This window comes from Camelus bactrianus, chromosome 8 (assembly GCF_048773025.1).
Source record: "Camelus bactrianus isolate YW-2024 breed Bactrian camel chromosome 8, ASM4877302v1, whole genome shotgun sequence".
Classification (NCBI taxonomy): Eukaryota; Metazoa; Chordata; class Mammalia; order Artiodactyla; family Camelidae; genus Camelus; species Camelus bactrianus.
In genome coordinates this window covers 37,705,605-37,725,698 of record NC_133546.1, presented here as the reverse complement: position 1 = coordinate 37,725,698, position 20,094 = coordinate 37,705,605, and the positions used below count along the sequence as shown (strand labels likewise).

Below are 20,094 nucleotides of genomic sequence, written 5' to 3'. Positions count from 1 at the left end.
TAGAAAATAATTCCATTTACAACAGCATCAAAATGAATAAAATACTTAGGAATACATTTAACAAAAGAAGAACATAAAATTTATATTCTAAAAAGTATAGAACATTGTTGAAAGAAATTAAAAATGACAAATAAATGAAAAAACATCCCACATTCACTGACTTTTTTTGCTTGTGCTTTTTATCATCTCTCAAAAACTTCTTGATTCTCCTAATCAAGGGCCAGAAGATTAACATCTGTGTTTTCTCCTAAGAGTTTTATACTTTTAGCACCTTACATTTAAGTCTTTGATCCAGTTTGAATTACTTTTTGCATACAGTGTGAAGTAGAGGTCTGAATTTATATTTTTGTATGTGGATGTCCAATTTCCCAGCAGTAACTTTTGAAAAGACTATTCTTTCCATAATGAATTGTCTTGCAACCCTTATCAAAAATGAACTGACCATAAATGCATGGGTTTATTTCGGACAATCAATTCTGTTCTGTTGGTCTGTGTCCTTATGCTATTACCACACTGGACTTCATCAAAATTAAAAGCTTTTGTGATGCAAAAGACACTCCCACCAAGAAAATGAAAAGATAACCTGCACTATGGGAAAAAAAATTTCCAAATCTGGTAATTTAGAATTTATAAAGAATTCACAACACAGTAATAAAAACACAAATAATCCAATTTTTAAAATGGCCAAAGGAGCTGAACAGACATTTCTCTATAGAAGATATACAAACAGCCAATAAGCAAATGAAAAATGATCAACATTTTTAGCCATCAGGGAAATGTAAACCAAAACCACAATGATATACCACTTCACACACCACGCATAGCTATAATCAGAAAGACATAATAACAAGTGTTGGTGGGGATGTGGAGAACTGGAAAGCTTATACCCTGCTGGTGGGAATGTAAAATGGTACAGTCTAGTAGTTCCTCATAAGGAGTTACCATATGACCCAACAATTCCACTCTTAGGTGTATACCCAGAAAAATATAAAACGTTACGTCTCACACAAAAATTTGTATACAAATGTTGACAGCAATATAGCTGTTATTTAAAAAAAAAATCACTGTGTAATCATACCAGGGGACTTGGAGACAGATTCATAACATGCTGGATTCAAGGCCTTAACCAGTACAAATTCTACCAATGGAAAATCTACCAATTAATTAGCTCATTTGTGAAAACTTTCCCCTCCCTGTCCTTTCCAGTTTTTTACCTTTCCTAAATAACCCTGCATATAAGGCCTCCAATCTCAGGAAGCTTACTTGCCTAGCTTCTGTCAAGTATGACTCCATTTAATGTCATTTGTCTCTATAGTAACCAGCTAAAAAAGCTGCTATGCTTAGCAGTGGCTTTGTGCAAGCAGTGGTCTAACCTAGAGATATTTTAAAGATTTGAGTTCTCTCTTTACTTATCACCGAATGCCTCCTGGTACCAGGAAAAGGAGGGAGCCTCTGATGAATGGGAGAGGTGGAGGGTGAAAGAGAAAAGGATAGGATGTAAAACATGAAAGCTGGTGGACGGTTAGACAGAGTTCGAGAGAATACGAGTTTAGAAAGAGCTTCATTTATAAGAGGACTAAGAACATATGGCTAAACACTATCTGCAAGAAAAGAATATAATTATCAAGCATTTCCATTCATAATCTTCTGGTCAGAAACAATTCCATGATATTAACATCATCAAATAGTCAACAACAAACACAATTATGGTGCTCCAGAAAGCTGACTAATATTGATAATAGCTATCCTATCAGTCTAGTCCAGCTGTGGAAAGGGATCAGACACAGCTTATACCCTCAACAAATCTGTAACCTAATGATGGGTATCAATGAACACAAAACAGTGAAACTGTTGTTAATGAGGTGGAGCAGAGAATGGTGGAGGGGGATGTACTTTGTGTAACAAATGTGAAAATCTTATTAAAAGTATAAGGATGCACTCTGGGATCCATCCTCCCTCACCTCCCATGGGATCACTCCTGCAACAGGAGGCTTGTGTTCTGCCTCAATAGGGAGACTCCACAGATTTGCCTTGGCTGGGGCCTCCTCTCACTCCCAGTATATACCTGGGCAAACCTCATTCATGGAGCTTTGTTTCTCAAGAGTGCATTAATCAAGTCATTACTACAGTGTCTGCCAGCCTGTGGGTTCTTCCAGGAAATTATACCAGTTGCTTTCCTATACATAAAGTCCACTTTAAATATTATCTGACACAGTGGAGGGAAAATAGAGAAGCACTAGGTCAGCAATTAAAGGAGCCGGTTTCCGAGCACCAGTGTCCTCGTTTGTTATATGGAGATGATAATGTCTCCATATAATGTCTCACCTTCCTACCATACCAGGATATTGTAAGGCTCAAAAGGAAGTTATTTAAAAGCTTTTTTACAAATAGTAAAGAATACGTCATACCATATATACCATATACATGCATACTATATATGTATACACATACACATATTATACATACACACATACACACAGCCTTTATTGTGATACCACATTTTGCATAGAACTTTAACCACTGATGGTTAAAGTTGCATCTAACACTTTTTATTCTGTATCATACTGACTTGAATACATAGTTACCTTTCCTACTGGACCATAAGGTCTTTGCGGATCATGTCCAAGTATATTTTTGTCTTTGAATACTCCACAAAGCCTAGCACAATAATTCCACGTAATAAATGTTCTCTCTCTCCATAAGTTAGTACCAAATCATTACTGTAGGATTTATTCCTTTTAGAAATGTCTGTAAACTGCAGCAAATCTTTACATTCCACATTTATACAGGAATTTTCAGTTAAAACTAGCATTAAATTTTGACATCTTGCACCTAATAATAATAGAAAGCCCTTTAAACTAACTAAAGATCATATTACAACAAGTCTTAAACGAGAATTTTTTTTTAAAGATGGGGACAATAATGCAAATGATTTTTCAAAGAGCATTCAACACAGTGATAATTACCCCAGGTGGAATCTAGGATTTGAAGAAAAGGCAAGAGGTTAGCATTTCCATTCCTATGATAACTTTTGCAGCTGGCAGAGACTGAGACTTGATTTAATTCTTAGTTCTAATACATTTTAATTCAGTATATTTTAACTTAATCCAGTTTAATTCTAGCACATTTTAATTCACTCTTCCATCTAGTTTTCTGTGTGAACTCAATTTAACTTCAAGTTTCAGATTCTTAGAAGCCCTCTGTAGATGAGCTTCGGAACACAGAAGCAAGTTGCATCTTGTCTGTTTAGAATTTAAGGTGCGTATGCTCAACAGCAGGTACTTCCTCTGAGGAGCAGCTACAGCACAGCACTCCGCACCACAGCACAACCTACCGGCACGGCTAAAGGACCACCTCATTTCACGCCATAGAAAGCACTTGATAACTGACCAATAATTGGATTAAATACGCTTAGATTACCAAATAAACTTAATTCTGGGAGAAAAAAATACACCTGTATTAGTCTGCTAGGGCTGCCATAACAAAATATCACACTGGATAGCTTAAACAACAGAAATCTAATTTCTCACAGTTCTGGAGGTTAGAAGTACAAGATCAGGTGTCAGCAAGGTTGGTTTCATTTGACTTACAAATGACTGCCTTCTTGCTGGGTCCCCACATGGTCTTTCTTCTGTGCATGAGTGCCCCAGTGTCTCTTTTTACATCCAAATTTCCTTCTCATATAAGACACCAGTTAGAATGGATTAGGACCCACCCTAAGGGACTCCTTTTAACTTAAACACCTCTTTAAAGGCCTGTCACCAAATACAGTCACAGTCTGTACTGGGGGGGAGGAAGTGTTAGTGCTTCAGCATATGAATTTGGGGGTAGGAGGCACAATTCAGCCGAAAAAGATAGCTACCTAGGTTCATTTATCTCTGTCCTAAGCATTAATTTAAGTTTTATTCATTTTAGAGCCCAAACAATCTTATTCAGCCATCCTTCCCCCAAGCAGTCTGCAAAGAGAGAAACGATTTGGGGATTACATTCCATGCAGCCCTGCAAGCATCATGTGGGCCTTAGTACATGACGACATTCATGGTGACCCATCTGCTGCAATATGGTTAACTGAGAGTCACCAAAAAGTTGTTCAGCAACAGATCCCATAGATTGCCTCTGAAACCAAAATGATGCTTTTACAGTTTTTCCCCGTATGGCATACCAGGTAATTTAAAAATATGCAAGGGCACATCTGGGAATCCCTTTGGTCTTTCCTGGAAAGTAAGTACTGTTAATGGTGAGGACTGACCGGGGAGGGTGCTTGAAGGCTCTTTAGTATGTTTGAGGAGCAGGAGCGAAAAAAAGAGTTAAGATGAGAGAGGCAATGTGAGAGGCCTGGAGCCAACTCTTGTGGTTTCCAGTGAGCTATTAGGGAGGGGTTCTCTCCCCCCATAAATGCTGTTATATATGACACTTTAAAAGGTTTTAAAGAAAATAAGCCAAACTAGTAGTATCCAGGTAAATTTTCTCATTATCAATGCTGCATATCCACCAAAAGTGAATTTTACAGTAAGGTGCACCTTATTATGACATGCTTGTGGTCAGACTGCAAAATGCACTTGACTTTACCAAGCTTATAATGTCGTTTTTATAAAGCAAGTGGATTAGAATCTCCTTTTAAGTATGCCTGCAATAATCAGGAAACTGCATACACCATTCTCAAGGGAATCATGTTTTATACTTCAAATGGTCATTTATCTAGTGTGTCTCAGAGTATACAGCAATTTACACTTTATCTGAGGTATAGTGTTAGGACCAGCACTCACAGCGAACAGAGAATACAGTTTATGAGTCAAAGTAATCTGCATCTGTCACCACAGTATGACTCTTACACTCTAACACACACAAACAACTGGGCTTGAGGAAGCATTTTCTGGTAGGCCCTATCTGACTGCTAAACCACTGACAATAAAATGGGACTCCCACTCCACGTAGTTTTCCTAAATGTGGGAAGCCTGGTGTTAGTTGTCCCCTACTAACTTTCAAAAGACCGTCAGATGAAGTCTCATCAAAAGCAACCTTCTGAAGTTTGAACAATGCCCAAAGAACAGTAATAAACTTCTCTCGACACTATGCTAAGTGAAAACTTCCAGCATAGGTGATACTTAAGAAATAATTTTCTCTCTGAATTTCATTAGTTAAGTTTAGTAGTTTCATTCACAACACTTAAGGGGGAAAAAATGATGGTTTATGAATATCAGGTCCCATTACAGCAGAAAAAAAAAAACTTTTATACTGCTCTTAGTAAACAGAAACAGTTCCACAACCTCACAGACGTGTTACAAGCTCTTCCCTTCCCTACAAAGATATGCGAGCAGCATAAATAAACTGACACTGAATGTGGAATAATCCAGCAAAGGTTCCTCTGAACTTGTTTGTGGTGCCATAAATTTTTATTTACTAACGGTTACAGCCATGAAATTTTTTGAAAATTCCATGCATGTCTCGGTATGCATATCTTTGTGGTCTCTATGGCTCCTTTCCCCTTCTCTGTTGAATCTGTTGCCCTTTGGTCTCCTGACACTTCCATTTTCTCCTTTTATGTTCCCGCTATGCCCACCACAGAAACCTGGGGGGTAACTGATGACATCTCCAGTAATCTTTTTCTTATTCCAGGCTCTCCAGATTGGAATGGGAGGAAGACGACCCTGGTGCAGCCCAGATATTACCTATTCCACAGTGTGTGGAAAGTGTCTTCTCACCCTTCATTTTGTATCTATTTTACTAACGGTGCTGTCGTGCCCAAACGCTGATATTGGCCAAGAACTAGATTTCCAAAATGGCTTTGCTCCTTCTGAGTTGGCATCAGTCTATAAAATGCAATTTATTTCCACTGCAACCAACCCTTCTCACTACCTCAAATATTACCCAATATCTAGAAAGCTGAACCTAACCTACTGTAGACAACTGATTCACATCTGTTAAATTCAGCAGAGAGCCAGCACAGCCGTTAGACTGGTGTAAAAAGAGCGTTAAAAGGAGAAAAAAAAAAAAAAAAAGAAATCCACACTTAACCCAAGAGGCGGGCGCTGCCCGGAATCGCGCCCTCCGCCGCCGTGCCCGCCCGAGCACGCCTCCCCACCGTGGCCACGCCTCCCCCGGCCCCGCCCCGCCGCGGCCGCGGCCACGCCCGACGTGAGGCGCGGGAGCCGCCGGGCCGGGGGCGGGGCCTGCGCCGCCCTTCCCCCCCGCCGCCAGCGGCGGCCTCCGCGCGGGCCTCCCAGCCCGTATTCCACTCACTTTGTTCTCCGCCTTTGTCCTAATCCACACCAGCAGGTGGAGCCGCAGTTAAAGTTTCCGAGTCCATTCCGGGAGCGGGAGCCCATCTTGCTCGCCGCGGAGGCCCTCGCTAGAGGAGGAGGGTCAGAGATCGGGTGCAGCCAATCGCGGGCAACGCTGCTAGTTATCAGAGCAGAATGGGCTGTAGTTTAGTGAAATAGGAAAGCTGCAAAACACTGTGGAGTGTTCCCGTGTAAATAAAAAGAGGAAAAAAAAGTTTCTCAAGTCGCCGCTGCACGACGTCGGGCCGGCGCCGGGGCGGGGGTCTGCGCTCTCCCGAGCGGCCGCGCGCTGGACTTTATTGTGCCGCAACGAGCCCCCGTTCCCATTGTTTGTGTTTTTTTTCAAAATATGGCAAAGGTTCAGGTGAACAATGTAGTGGTGCTGGATAACCCTTCTCCTTTCTACAACCCATTCCAGTTCGAGATCACCTTCGAGTGCATCGAGGACCTGTCTGAAGGTGAGTCGGGCGCCCGCCCGCCGCCGGGCTGTCAGTTGCGGGCTGCAGACGTTGAAAGTTTCCCGGGCCCGGCCTCGCGCGGGCGGCCGGTGCTCGGCGCCGGGAGGGCTGCGGGCTCGGCTCTGCGGAGGGAAACTTGAAGTTGATGGACGACGGCCGCCGAGGCGCGCGCGGCGTTCGGCCACAGCCGTGGCGCCTGCCGGGGCTCAACTTGCGAGGAACTTGTTCGAGCGGAGGTAGCCATGTTGTCAGCTTTGTCTGGCGGGCGGGCGGCTCGCGAGACCCGCACTCACGCCCGCGGCGCCGGCTGGGGGTCGCGCCGGGCTGGCCCCGAGCCACGAACGGCCTCGGCAGCCCCGGCGGCCCGGGCCAGGCGCTGGGGAGGCAGAGGTGTGTGTGTGGTCTCGCCGGCGAGTTAGCAGCGGAGCCATCTTACCAAGAGTAGAGAATCGGGCCACCGACCCCGGCGTCACGACGCCTCCTCTCCGCGGGTGACGAACACGGCGCCGCGCCTGCCCACCTTCCTGCCCCCGAGCGAGAGGCAGATCCATTTTTAGGGCTTACGCTGGAGTTGCCGTACTCTCCTGGGTGGCCATGCCCGGCCGCTTCGGGGAGGAGAGCGAGGCTGTCCTCGCGCTGATTTCTGGCTCCCTCGACCAACCAGCGGGGGAGGCGGGCGCAGGCTCGGCCCCTCGGCGCCGCGGGCCGGCGCCGGCGCTCCCCGGGGGCCACGGGTGCTCCCCGGCCGGCTCCCGGGATGCTCGGGGCGCCCGGAGATGCCGGCGCGCAGGCTCGCCCGGACCAACGTGGACTCCTCATCCTTAATGACCGAAATCTTTTCTCCTCTCTCTCAGGAAGAAAAATATCGCTAAGCTAGGAAGTTACATTTAACCCAAGAGCAGAAATAAGTAAGGCATTTAAATAATTTCCAGGACTTAATCACTGGCTTCTAAGTAGTCTGAAAGAAGATTTTCTTCAAGAACGTGTCGAAATCAAATTAAAATAAGTCCACATCCAAATACCCTGAACATAAGACACAAACTGGGCTAGGAAGTAAAAGGTAAAGTCCTGATGGCAATGCAAAATTTTTTACTATTTTTTTCTAATTACATTTTAAGCCCTTTAAAAAGATAAAATTTTTAATATGGGCAGTAATAAATATTTAGAAAGCTAAAATTTGTGAAAGTCTTATCTTTGCGATATTATTAAAATAATACAGTGCTCCATTTTCAAAATTTGAGGGGGAAAAATTTAACTTTATCAATGGTAATTTTTACAATTAAATAGGGGACTATTTCTTTGAACTTACAAATATGTTTAACAGTGCATTTTAAATTATGCTAATCAAGGCGTGTAAAGCATTTTCACTTAAAAATTAGTTTTTAATTTCTATGAAATGTGTGTAGGATGTTAACTTTTTAAATTACAAAAACAATATATGTTCATTGTAATAAACTTTTTAAAAGTTGTACAGACATATATAAAGTAACAGTCCTCTGTACTCAGTATCTTCCCCCATCTCACTCCTGTAAGTAACCATAATTAATACTTTAGTCTGTGCTCTTCATTGAGTTTTACTGCATATATAAAGCTTATATGCACACATATAAGTAGGGCACATTTTGAAGGAAGATTCATTTATTAAACTAATTCCTAAGTAGGCCATTGGTAATAAAATTAAAGGGAATTTTTCTTACTACGGTACTCAAACTATTTTCTGTAGTACCACCATAAAGCATTTCAGCCACCAGACCCAAGTTCATACCTTCTAGACTAATTTTTCATTTTTAGTACCAATTGAATATAAAAATGGACAAATGCAAGAGAAACTATTGATTAGTCCATTACAACTTACACTACAGTGTTTTAGGCATTAGAAATTCTTGAAATTACAGGTATTTCTCAAGTGATGCCTTTCATTTTAGGAGCCAGTTCTGAACAAGGAAGATAGATGATTCAGAATGTTGTTACAGGGCAGATAGATGATTCAGAATGTTGTTACAGGGCTTTGACTTTGGATAGTTGAAACCTGCCATTGGTGGAAGCAGAATTGTGTTCTGTATCTAACTGGGAGCTGTTCAGAACCCAGCTGAATTACATCATAGTTTTTGCAGTACCAATGTCAGGAATACACCAACTACGACTTGTATACCACCTCACTTCCTAGGGGACCTATACTGAGCATTTAGTATTTTTTTTTAAAGAATTTAAGCTGAGTCATACTGAAGCTGCAAAGGAATCTTTCAAAAAGGTGCCATGCTTATGTACTCCACCTAGAGGCTGTGTGGATTAAGGAAATTGAGTTTACTTAGCAAAGGCTTCTTACAGGTCCCTTCTTTTATACTGCAGTTCTTTAAAAATTTGTTCTTGAAATTAAACTACAGAATATCCTGAAGAGAAATTTTCACTTTATAATTTTGTCTCAAGTCCCAGGCCAGAGGTTGGCTGCCATTTTTCATGCTTTTAAGTTGTCAGTAGTTCCCAAGTATTTTCACTTTCCTTTAAAAGCTGCCCTATAGCTATGCTTCAGAAAAAGCCCTGAGGAGTGCTTACTCTTAAAGAGACTTTAGTGGTGTCTACCATAAGACTTATACAGAGGTAGGACAGCAATCCACAGATTCAAACAGAGGCTTTCCTGTAAGTCTGATAGGAGACCTTGGCTGTGTTTGATCTGATGGTCACGAAGCCTGTCCAAGTTTCGATTGACTTCACTGCTTTCTTTGTTATGCCTTCTGTGGACTGCTGATCCTCTGCTTATTTATTGAATGGAGCCTTCTTTTTTTTAATTGATCTATATCAATAATTATAGTTACTGTCAGTTGCATACTTACAATGTACCAGAATTGAATGGTGCTACATACTTTCCCCTAGATCACAGGTCTTCCCAAGTAGTGTAATTAGTTTCAAATTCCCTTGGTGACTTCCCTCACTCCCATCAAAATGGAAATCCTTGCAGGCTTGGATCACCATGATTAAGTGAAACAGTTACCTTTTTAAATAAATAAGTAAACTCCCTCCATTGATAACCTGTGTAAAAACATCTGACCCTAGCCCTTGTTTCAAATACAGGGGGCAGGGGAATGAAACCTGGGTTCAAAAGAAAAAAAGTTAAGAACAAAACAACTGATGCTAATTTATCAATAAGTACTGAGCATTTCAATCTCAGTAGCTACAGGACGTATCCATAAGCATAGAAAGTGAGATACAGGTAGGTGTTCCCTGAGTTACCGCCTATAATTGTTAAGGTTGGATTTATCTGCGTGGCCTCCCCCTTGCCAGAATTAAGTTCCTTTATTCCACTATTAATTTGAGAGCTAGAAAGGGAGGAATTTGTCTTCCTTAGGGTTTTGGAAAGAGCCTAGGCTTTAAAGCTGCAGAGACATAGCTTGGATTCTGATTCTTTGATTTACTAGCTATGTGAATTTGGGGTAGATTACTTAGCCTCTCAAAGTCTCAACTTTATTATTTGTGTAACAGGTATAATTAAATCGAAATGATACAAAGCTTTTGAGGTTTAAACAAGTGTGAAGTGGCGAGACCAATGCCTAGCACACAGTAGGTATTTTATAAAAGTAGGTTCACAAGTCATAACCATGTTCCTATGCCAGATCAAATATGTCAACTTATACAAATTAGGCCAAGAGCACTATACATAGTAGTATAAATACATATGAAATGAACAAAACATTATGAAAACCTCTATGTGACAATTCCTAGCCTTATCCTTACTTGGTTTAGTTTAGTAACTTGCACATGCCTTTATTCTTAAAACCATTTATCCACTTGACTTTTGAGTTACCTACCTCATTGGCCACTAGTTTTGTAACTTACTTTATTGATTCTTCCTCATCTCCCTGACCTCTTAACTTTAGAGAGCCCCTAGGACCACTCCCTAGGAATCCCACTATTTTCAAGGCTTTACATGCTGACAGTTTCCAAATTTTTACCATACCTATTCATTATCTCCACTTACACTCTGTGTCTCAAATTCCTGATTGTTTCCCTCCCATGTCCAATATAAAAATAAATGGTTCTTATAGCCTCTATCTTCCAGATTTATCCAGAATGTTACTGCTTCTCTCCACCATATTTACACAGGGTCCAAGCTACCATAATTTCTTGTCTCAGTTGAGCTATCCTATTGTTTCTTCCCTTGGCCTCCTATAGTCTGTACTGAACACAGCAGGCAAAATGACCATCTTAAAATGAAAAAGTTATATCATGTCACTCCACTCAAAACCCTCCAGTGGTCTTCCCATGCCACTCACTGTAAAAGCTAAAAATCTTTATACTAATATTCATATTGTTTGTTCCCTCTCTTAATCTTCATCAACAAATAGATGATTTCATGAGATGTCATATGCAGGACCCTGCATCTAGAAATGTGCTAGAAGCTGGAGATAAAGCGGTCAAGGTCTGGGACAGAACCGTGACATAATAGGTCCTCAGAAAATGACTACTGGCTTAAAAGAGAAAGTATACACTTAAGGATCTTTTAGTTTGATAAATTGCAGTTTATAATACAGTATGGGTAAGTAGTACCTATACTATTATCTGTTTAGGGAAGAAAAATATCTACAAAGTTACACAGAAATAACACATGGTAGCAGTAACTGATTCTCCACAAGTGACCCAGAAACACCCCTCTGGGAGTGCTGGTGTAGTCTCTGTGTAGTAAATCCAAGAACCAGGCTACACAGTGCCAAACACCCTAAGAGGACCAGGAGGTCTCAGTGATGATTTGTGTTTGTAGAGTGGTCCCCCTACTAAAGAGGAGGCCCCTCCCGAAGGCTAGTCCTTTACTCATCTCTGGGTTCTTCTCACAGAGCACACTATAAAAGGTGCTCAGTAAAGTCTGAATTACATATAATGATTGATTTACCTACAGTGTCTTAGGTTGTACTTTATTCTGTCTTGTTCCCACTATATATACTCTGATATATCAAGTGTAAGGATTCTTGGTTTCCTCTTGCCAATGTAAAGAATATATGATATGAAGGGGTGCCACAGGGAAAAACCTGGCTGGACCTTTAACAGTTGAGCTGAAGCCCCTAAGGGGTTTCTGAGCCACAAGGAAAGTTTGCAAATGCTGATTTTTCCACTTTGGAGCTCTTTGAAGGTTTGGATCTGTGCAACATAGTATGGGGAAGCCCTTCCAAAGGGTGTTTAGCAGATTGTTAAAAGCTGACATACAGAAAAGGGGGAGGGATTCCTCAGCTAAATAAATTTAGGAAAAACTGGATTATTGTTACCGGTGTTCTTTACTGAAGGATTTTACAGACTACTTGCTCTGCCAGTGTACTCTGTGAATCCTCAAGAGAAGGCTGTATTATTCCCCAAGTTTCTGGCCACGTTGCTTTGTTTTGTGAGGATCCCTGCCTAGGGACCAGTATTTCACAAAACAGCATCTTGAAAATTCTGGTACGAAACGTAAGAATTTTCTAAGGAGCACTTCAGTGCCTTTCTGGATTTTTTGCTATGAGAAGCCAATTTTAGCAGCCAGTAAATGGTTAAGTGGACATTCAAATGGTCTTTAATAATTACTGAATATGAAATAATGTTTTGGTTTTTAACCCTAGACCTGGAATGGAAAATTATCTATGTGGGCTCTGCAGAAAGTGAAGAATACGATCAAGTTTTAGACTCTGTTTTAGTGGGCCCTGTTCCTGCAGGAAGGCATATGTTTGTATTTCAGGTAAGATGATTCTTGGTAATTATGTATGCCAAACACATTTCCAAATGGTCCTTATTCCTTTTCTTCTGGATTAAATCAGTCTGGGTCTGCTGTATTCACTTTTTATCTGCTTCTATCATGTTTTAATAAGTCTTTGTGTCATAAGGAATGCCACCTCCTGATTTTGTGTGCCGAGAAATGTCACTGCAGTGCTTACTTCAGGGTTTGCACAGCATGTGGTAAACCTTATACTGTGTCAGGGCACACATGGTAGTTAATTCTGGGCTCTTCCTGTCAATAGTCCCTTAGTATGAGACCTTCAGGGTGGCTGTCCAGCAGCTCATAACAGGAATTCAAAATGCTTACTACTAACGGATACAGTTAATAACACGCATCTTCAGATTATGGTTTCAGCCATGAGGGATGGTGATGATACAACAGCTTTATTTCCACATAATTAGTAATTCAGCTAGGTTAACAGGTACGTTAGAAGATAGAGATGTGCAAGATCTTGGGTCACCGGAACTAAATGAAGTCTAGTTGTCTACTAAAGCATCTAATCTATATTTCTTATAGAGGATTACTGTTACAAATCCACACCTATATTTATTATTTGTGAGGGGAAATTCTACTAATGTAAATTTTGTTCTCAGATACCACTGACAGTCTTTAGGTCTGTGCCAAGGCTTCAGACATTATCTCCTGTATTCAGAAATCTTTTAATCTATGTCAAATTGTTTTATAAAACTATTCAGTCACTTCTCAATTATCCATATTTATTAGAGGGAGATATTTATAATAGTCCAAAGAGTAACTAGCCAAAACCTTTTAAAAAACTATTATTAATTTTGTTACAAGTATTTCTACCCAAGAGTCCCATTAGTTAAGTAGAACCCACTGAAAAGACTTCATCCAGAAAGAGAATCGAACTCTTCTATCCCTGACCTCTTGCTTTTCTCACTTCAAAGATGGGGCCAATTTAAATGAATACTGTTGGTCAAATAATCCCACCAGATATGGGCTAAGAATCATTCAAACATATGGAATCTCTAGAGCTGCTACCCCCTCCCTCCCCTCTCTTACATACAGAATTCATAATCTCAGTCTCCTAGCCTTAGTGCTTTTTGTTAAAAAGCAACAAATATTCTATTACATCTAAATAAATGGTTAAGAAAAGTTCAAATATATTGACTAAAAGGCTTAAATTTAAGTGCTGTTAACCTGAGTTGTGTGAGTGCATAATCTTGGTGAAAGATGTGGGTATCAGAGAAAGCCTGGCAGGGGAGGCACTGCAGTTGTAGACCTGGGTCAGATCCCGCTCTACTGCTTCATAGCCACGTGAGACTTTGGACAGGCTCCCAACCTTCCTTAGCCACTCCAGTCGTCTATAAAATGTAATATCCTACCTCCTAAGAATGTTATGAGGAATAAAGCAGTTAAGTACAATCACTGACAGACAATGCCTTATTTCTATAATTAGAACTAAGTTTTTATTCTCTCAGCTTCTTGAGATTATTATTTAAAGAAGTGGTATTAGCTTTGACCCACAAGCCTGGAGAACCTGTACTTCACAGATGATAATTCGTGATGTAAGAAACTTGATTTGAGATGTAGTGAGATGCCTTTTGACACTGCTAAAAAAAAAAAAAAAAAAAAAAAACAACTTGCAAATAAGTGTCATGTTTTAGAAACAAACCCTTAAAAATCTTTTCTATGTGTTTATATTGTTAAGAATACTCCTCAGCTTTTGGCTTAGATTGTTGTAGGAAAAAAAATATTTCAAAACTATTTCCCTCTAGTGATTTTCCAGTGATTTTTACCTTGGTATCTGTGCACATGTTGCCAAAAGATATTAATGAAGTACAGTATGATTTAGATCATATGTTCAGCCTATGCATTTTTCAAAATTTACCATTATCAGCAGAAAGGGACTAAAATAGTTTTTGTTTTATGTTTTAAAGAAACTACCATAGTATTCTGGTCTGCTGTGATTTTACCTCTCAGAATAAACATGCCTTTCTCCTAAGTGTGTCAAGGGCTAGCAGGAAGGTGCCCAGACATCTGCCTAGTATTGCTTTTGGAGTCAAAGATCTCTGCTTACCACTTCCCCATCCTGAATGATCTGAGAGGTATGCAGGCTTCTCTCCTTGAATTTACTGAAGCTGAATCTTTTAGCAAACGAATTTTAAAACACAAACATGCCTAGAACGAATGTCCTGAGGGTATGGGAAGCAATACGGGGGAAAGTTCCCATAGCACTGAAATACCATCTCCACCCAAAGACAAAGAGCGTCTTCTCAGGACAGGCCCTCTGTCTCCATTTCTCCAAAGAGATCATAAACCACGTCAGGGCAGGAACTGAGTTATGAATGAATTCAAAATACTAAGTATATACTATGTGCCTAGAGCTATGCCAAACATGAGATTACAAAGATGAGGTTGATGTGACTCCCACCTAGGATAAAGCTCAGACTCGCAGGGAAGACTAAAGGGTAAACATATTAAGATGGTTGGACATACATGAATAGAGGATTTATATCAAATAATGAGGTCCTAAAGAATGCTATTAATTATACCTTTGAATTAGAAAGTGTTTTGTTGAGGATACATTTGATGCAAGCTTTAGAAGATGAATTTTTCAGAATGTTAGGGAAGGACCTTTCAGGCCAAGGGAACAGTATATGCAAGGCACAGAGGCATGAAAGATTATCATTCCATTCTAAGGAACCTACATTTCTAGAACAAGAGATGGGGAGTTAAAGGGGGTATGATGTTGGTTGGAGACCTACGGTGAAGGGCCTTAGAAACAAAGTTTTAAAGAACTGAGATTTTTAATCTCTTAGAAATGAGGGTAATCACCTGAGGTTTTAAAACCTGGTGAAGGGATAGGCATGAATCTGTGCTTCAGTAGCTAATGCTGGTCGAGACCAGTAAGGAAGTTTTAGCAATATTCCAGGTAAGAGATGAAAACATGAATCCCACTTTCAGAGATGGAAAACGTTGAGACAGACTAATTGTAGGAGGCAGGGAAGCTGAGGGTGACAGAGGTTTTTAGTCTCAGTGACTAGGTGGGTGTTTCATGCTGTTTGGTGTCACCTGTATATACAGTAATCATTAGTCTTTTATGATAATAGCCTGATTGAGAATGCCAGCCAGGAGTGTTCCCAAGCTAAGGTATTGGCTGAAGTGCTTAGTCAGGCCCAGACAAGAGTAAGCCAATCTGCTGGGACTTCATGCACTTACCACTCAACGGTCATGCTCTCATGCCTCACCATCCTCACCGTCAGTGTTTACCTTCATTGAATTTCCATAGTGTGTAACTGTTAGTATTCTTTAAAAATCTGCTATGTAACCATTTCCATTCCATTTTCAGTTTTATATTAATTAACTATTAGAATATCTGTGAGGGGTGGGAGTGAGAATGTGTGTCCTGGGAAACTGGATAAGAAACATTTGCTGCCAAAAGGCTGTGTGGAGATAACTGAATATTCACTAATTCAGGTCTGAAAGGTATGACTGGGAAAGGTTGGAATCAATAAGACTATTGCTTTGTTTACCATACTTTATAAAAGGTTTTATAATTGCATAATCCCTCATGAACTATCACATGCCACATTTATTTTCCTCTAGAAGTAGTGATGCTTTCAGTACCAAGGGTACTTAGGTATGCTGTGGAGAAACATATGAACTATATTTTCTAGCTATAAGTCAAGTCTCAAAAATGAGCATGTGCCTTCCCAGTATGATTTCCAAGTCTTGGTTGCTGTGCCCTTAACTGACGGTGCTCAGTGTAACCAGAACTCCAGTTTTGCTTGCAGTTAACAACCTTTTGTGATGTGTGTTTCTTTTCTTTTTAAATTATTCTAGGCTGATGCACCTAATCCAGGACTCATTCCAGATGCAGATGCAGTAGGTGTAACAGTTGTGCTAATTACATGTACCTATCGAGGTCAAGAATTTATTAGAGTTGGTTATTATGTAAATAATGAATATACCGAGACAGAATTAAGGGAAAACCCACCAGTAAAACCAGACTTTTCCAAGGTAATTTTCTGTGTATTCCTTTTTCATCAATTTTACAATATAATTTTTTAAGCAATTACTATTTCATAGTACATTATGAAAACGGCTTTGAGACCAAATAAATTTGAGGTGCTTATGCCAACTGAGCAAACTAATTGTTGTTCCATTACCATGGATGACCTCAAACCCTATGTCCAGATTAGTCATTAGTAATTAATGTTGGTCAGGCACCTTGAGAGTCTCTGATGATTTAGAAAATGGAAAGTGCCTCCTGTGAGAAACAGGCCTTTCTTAGTAGCTCTCAGTATGGCATTCCCCAAACATCATGATTCTATCCATTTCAATCTTTAGGACATTCAAATTCGTGTTTGTTGTACTGATTATTCAATACTATTTTTGTCTGTAACTTCCTAAAATGGGGGAGGGGGGTTGTATTTGTTTTTCATATGAACATTGTTGTCTCAGAACACCTTTTTGCCCTGCTTTATCTGCTATTCTCAGAGATTAAACTAAAGGTCTTAAATATTTCTCGTGGTGAAAGCAGCTTAGCTTCTGAGTGAGAAGCTGAAATCTGTGATTCAGGTATTCTCAAAAATACTGAGTACTTTGTAATTTTCCATTGGGCACTGTAATAGTTTAGTAACTGGTGATTTTTGTGAGACTGAACATCACACTATCTGCCAGACCATGCAGGAAAAATTACATGAGAGTAGAATGGAATGTTCTCCTTTCCGATAATAAGGCTGGAATGTTTTTTATTCTGATGTGGAGCCTTCCATTTCTAATTTGTTACATGTATGGCTCCTTGTATAGCAAAAGAGGAGAAACTAGAATAGTGTTTCTAAGAGTAAGCCATAATAATTAAAAGGTAGGAAACCATTAATAATGAGGGGCTATGTTTGGGGAAATTTTTCATTTTCCTTGAAAATACTACAGAATAAACACCGCACCAATCTAGAAAGCATGTTAATTTGTTAAATAAAGCATCCTCTGAAGCAGTCAAGAGATTCTCTCCATTTTAGGAAACAAGTATAGACTTAGATATCTGTTTTGTTAGATATTAAAAGATCTGAATAATTCCCTCAGGTTTTCCATATCTTGCTTCCATTTGGCCAAAATAATTCCTTTGCTGCAGCCTTAGTCCTTGTTTATTAGTTATGTTTAAAATGCTTTATTTGACTTACACTTTGTATATGAACTTAGCCTTTTAGGAGGCTAATATAAAGAACCATTCTACTAAGGTCTGTTTGTATATGGTGATCTAACTTTCTTAGTGTTTACCATTTATGTATTTCCTTCCTCTAGCTTCAAAGGAACATTCTAGCATCCAATCCCAGAGTCACCAGATTCCACATTAATTGGGAAGATAACACAGAAAAACTGGAAGATGCAGAGAGCAGTAATCCAAATCTACAATCACTTCTTTCAACAGATGCATTACCTTCAGCATCAAAGGGATGGTCTACATCAGAAAACTCACTAAATGTCATGTTAGAATCCCACATGGACTGCATGTGACCACCTGCCATCCCTTTAGTACAAATTAAGCTATAAAAACATACAGAACTATTTCCCTGAAATTCCGTAAGTACATAGTCAAGATACAATGTGAAGAATTTGTTTAAAAAACATCCTGTAGAAAGTTTATAAGAAAACCAGTATTTGAGCAAATTGTGGAATATAAATACAACTATTTTTAAGTAATTTTTTTCTCTAATGTGTTATTTTATTTGTTCTGAAACTAATCTGATTAAAACATATATTATTTTCTTCTCTATATGTAATTAAAGCACTTATAAAGAAAAATGAAGCAGCAGACCAGGTTGTAAAGATGTCTTAGCCTCTTGGACAATAATCTTTGGACCACTATTTTACTAACTTTTGAAAGAACAGAGTTCGCATCAACTGAAATGTGTCTTCCTGTGATAACACATAATTTGGTTTGATTTAAGGGGCAACTTTCCATTCTTTCTTTGGGGCATGTCCTTAAAGAAGAGACTTGAAGTCGACTATATGCTACTAAGAATTTTAGAATCTGATTTTCCAGGCCACCTTGAAGCCTTTTGTAGCTGCTATTCGGTTCGTGTAATGTTAGCATTCAGTTTGGTTTCTAAGTTAACAAATGTGGTTAACTGTTTATAAGGTCCTCTGGTTATGATTTTTGTTTTTATAACAGTTTAGGACATCAGAACACTTCCTGAATCATACATCATTATTACCCAGGGAATTCAGTATGTGAAGAACAGATACAAACTCCCTAAGTTTAAGAATAGGAAAGTATAATGACTTGGTTCTGTTCATTAGATTTATAAAAATACTATGGACTCAACTCTTTAAAAGTGTTTTGATAGGTCATCTGTTAGCAGCATTTATATAAAAACAGTGGATTTGGAAAGATACTTAGCTTTGTCATAATAGATAGGTTACTATTTTGGAACTATATATATTTTCACATGTACTCTTCTCCATATCCCTTGACATTCATGCACAATAAGATTAGGCATATTTGTAGCTAACATATTCTAGATAGCTTTTCCAGATAAGTTTTTTAAAAGCAGTCTTGGAAAGGAATGCATTAACTAAATGGACCAAAAGTTTCTTTTTTCTTTTTCTTTTTCTTTTTTTTTTTTTTTTTTTTTTTTTTTTTTTTGATGAGAGCTAGGTCCTTCCTCAAAAAAGTTTCTTATTCTCCATTAAATTAAGTGTAGAATGTTCTCATTATTCTTGCTGGTAAGCAAGACATTAGCCATATGATGCAGTTATGCAGTGCCTTCATATCTAAAACTTTTATACTGCACTTTTTAAAGCTTTTATTTTGAGGAAGGGAAAGGGGCATTTGTCTGAATATGGATTCTAAGTTGTATATATTTCCTGTCATTCTAAAAAGTGAATTTGTGAAGCAAAATTTTGCTAAATGTTAAACTTTGAAATTTAATATACCATATTATTAAAATACTGTCCACTAACTAGTTCATAGACTTTAAAAGTAAAATATGTCCAGCTGTTAAAACAATATGAAGAAAATTTCATTTTTGTCTACTTGCAATTAAAAGAAAATGTTAAAATATTAAAATGAAAATAAAAGTAATAATTTCCAACCAAGAGCTCAGTGATTAATATAACAGGAACACAATATTAGAAATAAAGCATATATAAGCCAAATTATCAAATCAATTCACTGCTGAGTTTTTATTCTGATTAATTATGATTGGTTTGTATTGACATTGAAGGGTTAGGTTTTTATATCAATTTGTAAAACAGCCAATTTCATAGAAGTTTGAGACTTAAAAACTATTATATCTCATTTTAAATTGTTATAGTTCTATAAGATAATTTTTAAAATTAAAAGATTTCGTATTCAAACATTAGGAACTAAGAAACTGTAGCACACAGATTTTTCATTTTTCCTATTTAGCCTTACTTACAGACAGACACTGAATTATAGTTAGAAAGTTTAGAACTGTCTTTTTGCTTTTTGGTCATAGTAAATAGTTGTGTCCTAAGAGAAACATGAACAAATTCCTTATGCCACAGAAGAGGTAGGCAAGTAGGCTGGAGGGAATGAGGGTATCCTTTGAGCTGACAGAACAAGCAGAAGTCTGAGAAACATGCATGCACTTGTTCACTTGTAACGTTCTCTAACTTTAGGCTTCTGGGG

At 39.0% G+C, this 20,094-nt stretch overlaps 2 protein-coding genes across 5 annotated transcripts in view; one reads left to right on the top strand and one right to left on the bottom strand.

Moving 5' to 3' along the window:
- The window catches only part of MCM9 (minichromosome maintenance 9 homologous recombination repair factor), a 113,147-nt gene that overhangs the window by 72,272 nt on the left and 20,781 nt on the right, over nucleotides 1-20,094 (bottom strand). The window contains exon 8 of one of the 4 annotated variants that reach the window (XM_074368429.1): nucleotides 13,941-14,047. The exons of the other annotated variants lie outside the window; for them this stretch is intronic. Coding sequence (XP_074224530.1) covers nucleotides 13,947-14,047 — 101 coding nt within the window. The 3' untranslated portion in view covers nucleotides 13,941-13,946. Of the gene's footprint in view, nucleotides 1-13,940; nucleotides 14,048-20,094 lie in introns of those variants that run through there. 4 annotated transcript variants of the gene reach the window in all.
- On the top strand, nucleotides 6,307-18,254 carry ASF1A (anti-silencing function 1A histone chaperone). Its single transcript, XM_010965483.3, has 4 exons — nucleotides 6,307-6,739; nucleotides 12,319-12,434; nucleotides 16,281-16,457; nucleotides 17,742-18,254. Exons 1-4 carry the CDS (start codon nucleotides 6,631-6,633, stop codon nucleotides 17,952-17,954), a joined length of 615 nt encoding a protein of 204 aa, XP_010963785.1. The 5' UTR covers nucleotides 6,307-6,630; the 3' UTR covers nucleotides 17,955-18,254.

Coding starts and splice junctions, on each gene's coding strand:
- ASF1A (XM_010965483.3), top strand. CDS start 6,631: ATGGCAAAGGTTCAGGTGAACAATGTAGTGGTGCTGGATAACCCTTCT. Junction 6,740..12,318: donor CATCGAGGACCTGTCTGAAG/GTGAGTCGGGCG, acceptor TTTTAACCCTAG/ACCTGGAATGGAAAATTATC. Junction 12,435..16,280: donor GGCATATGTTTGTATTTCAG/GTAAGATGATTC, acceptor AAATTATTCTAG/GCTGATGCACCTAATCCAGG.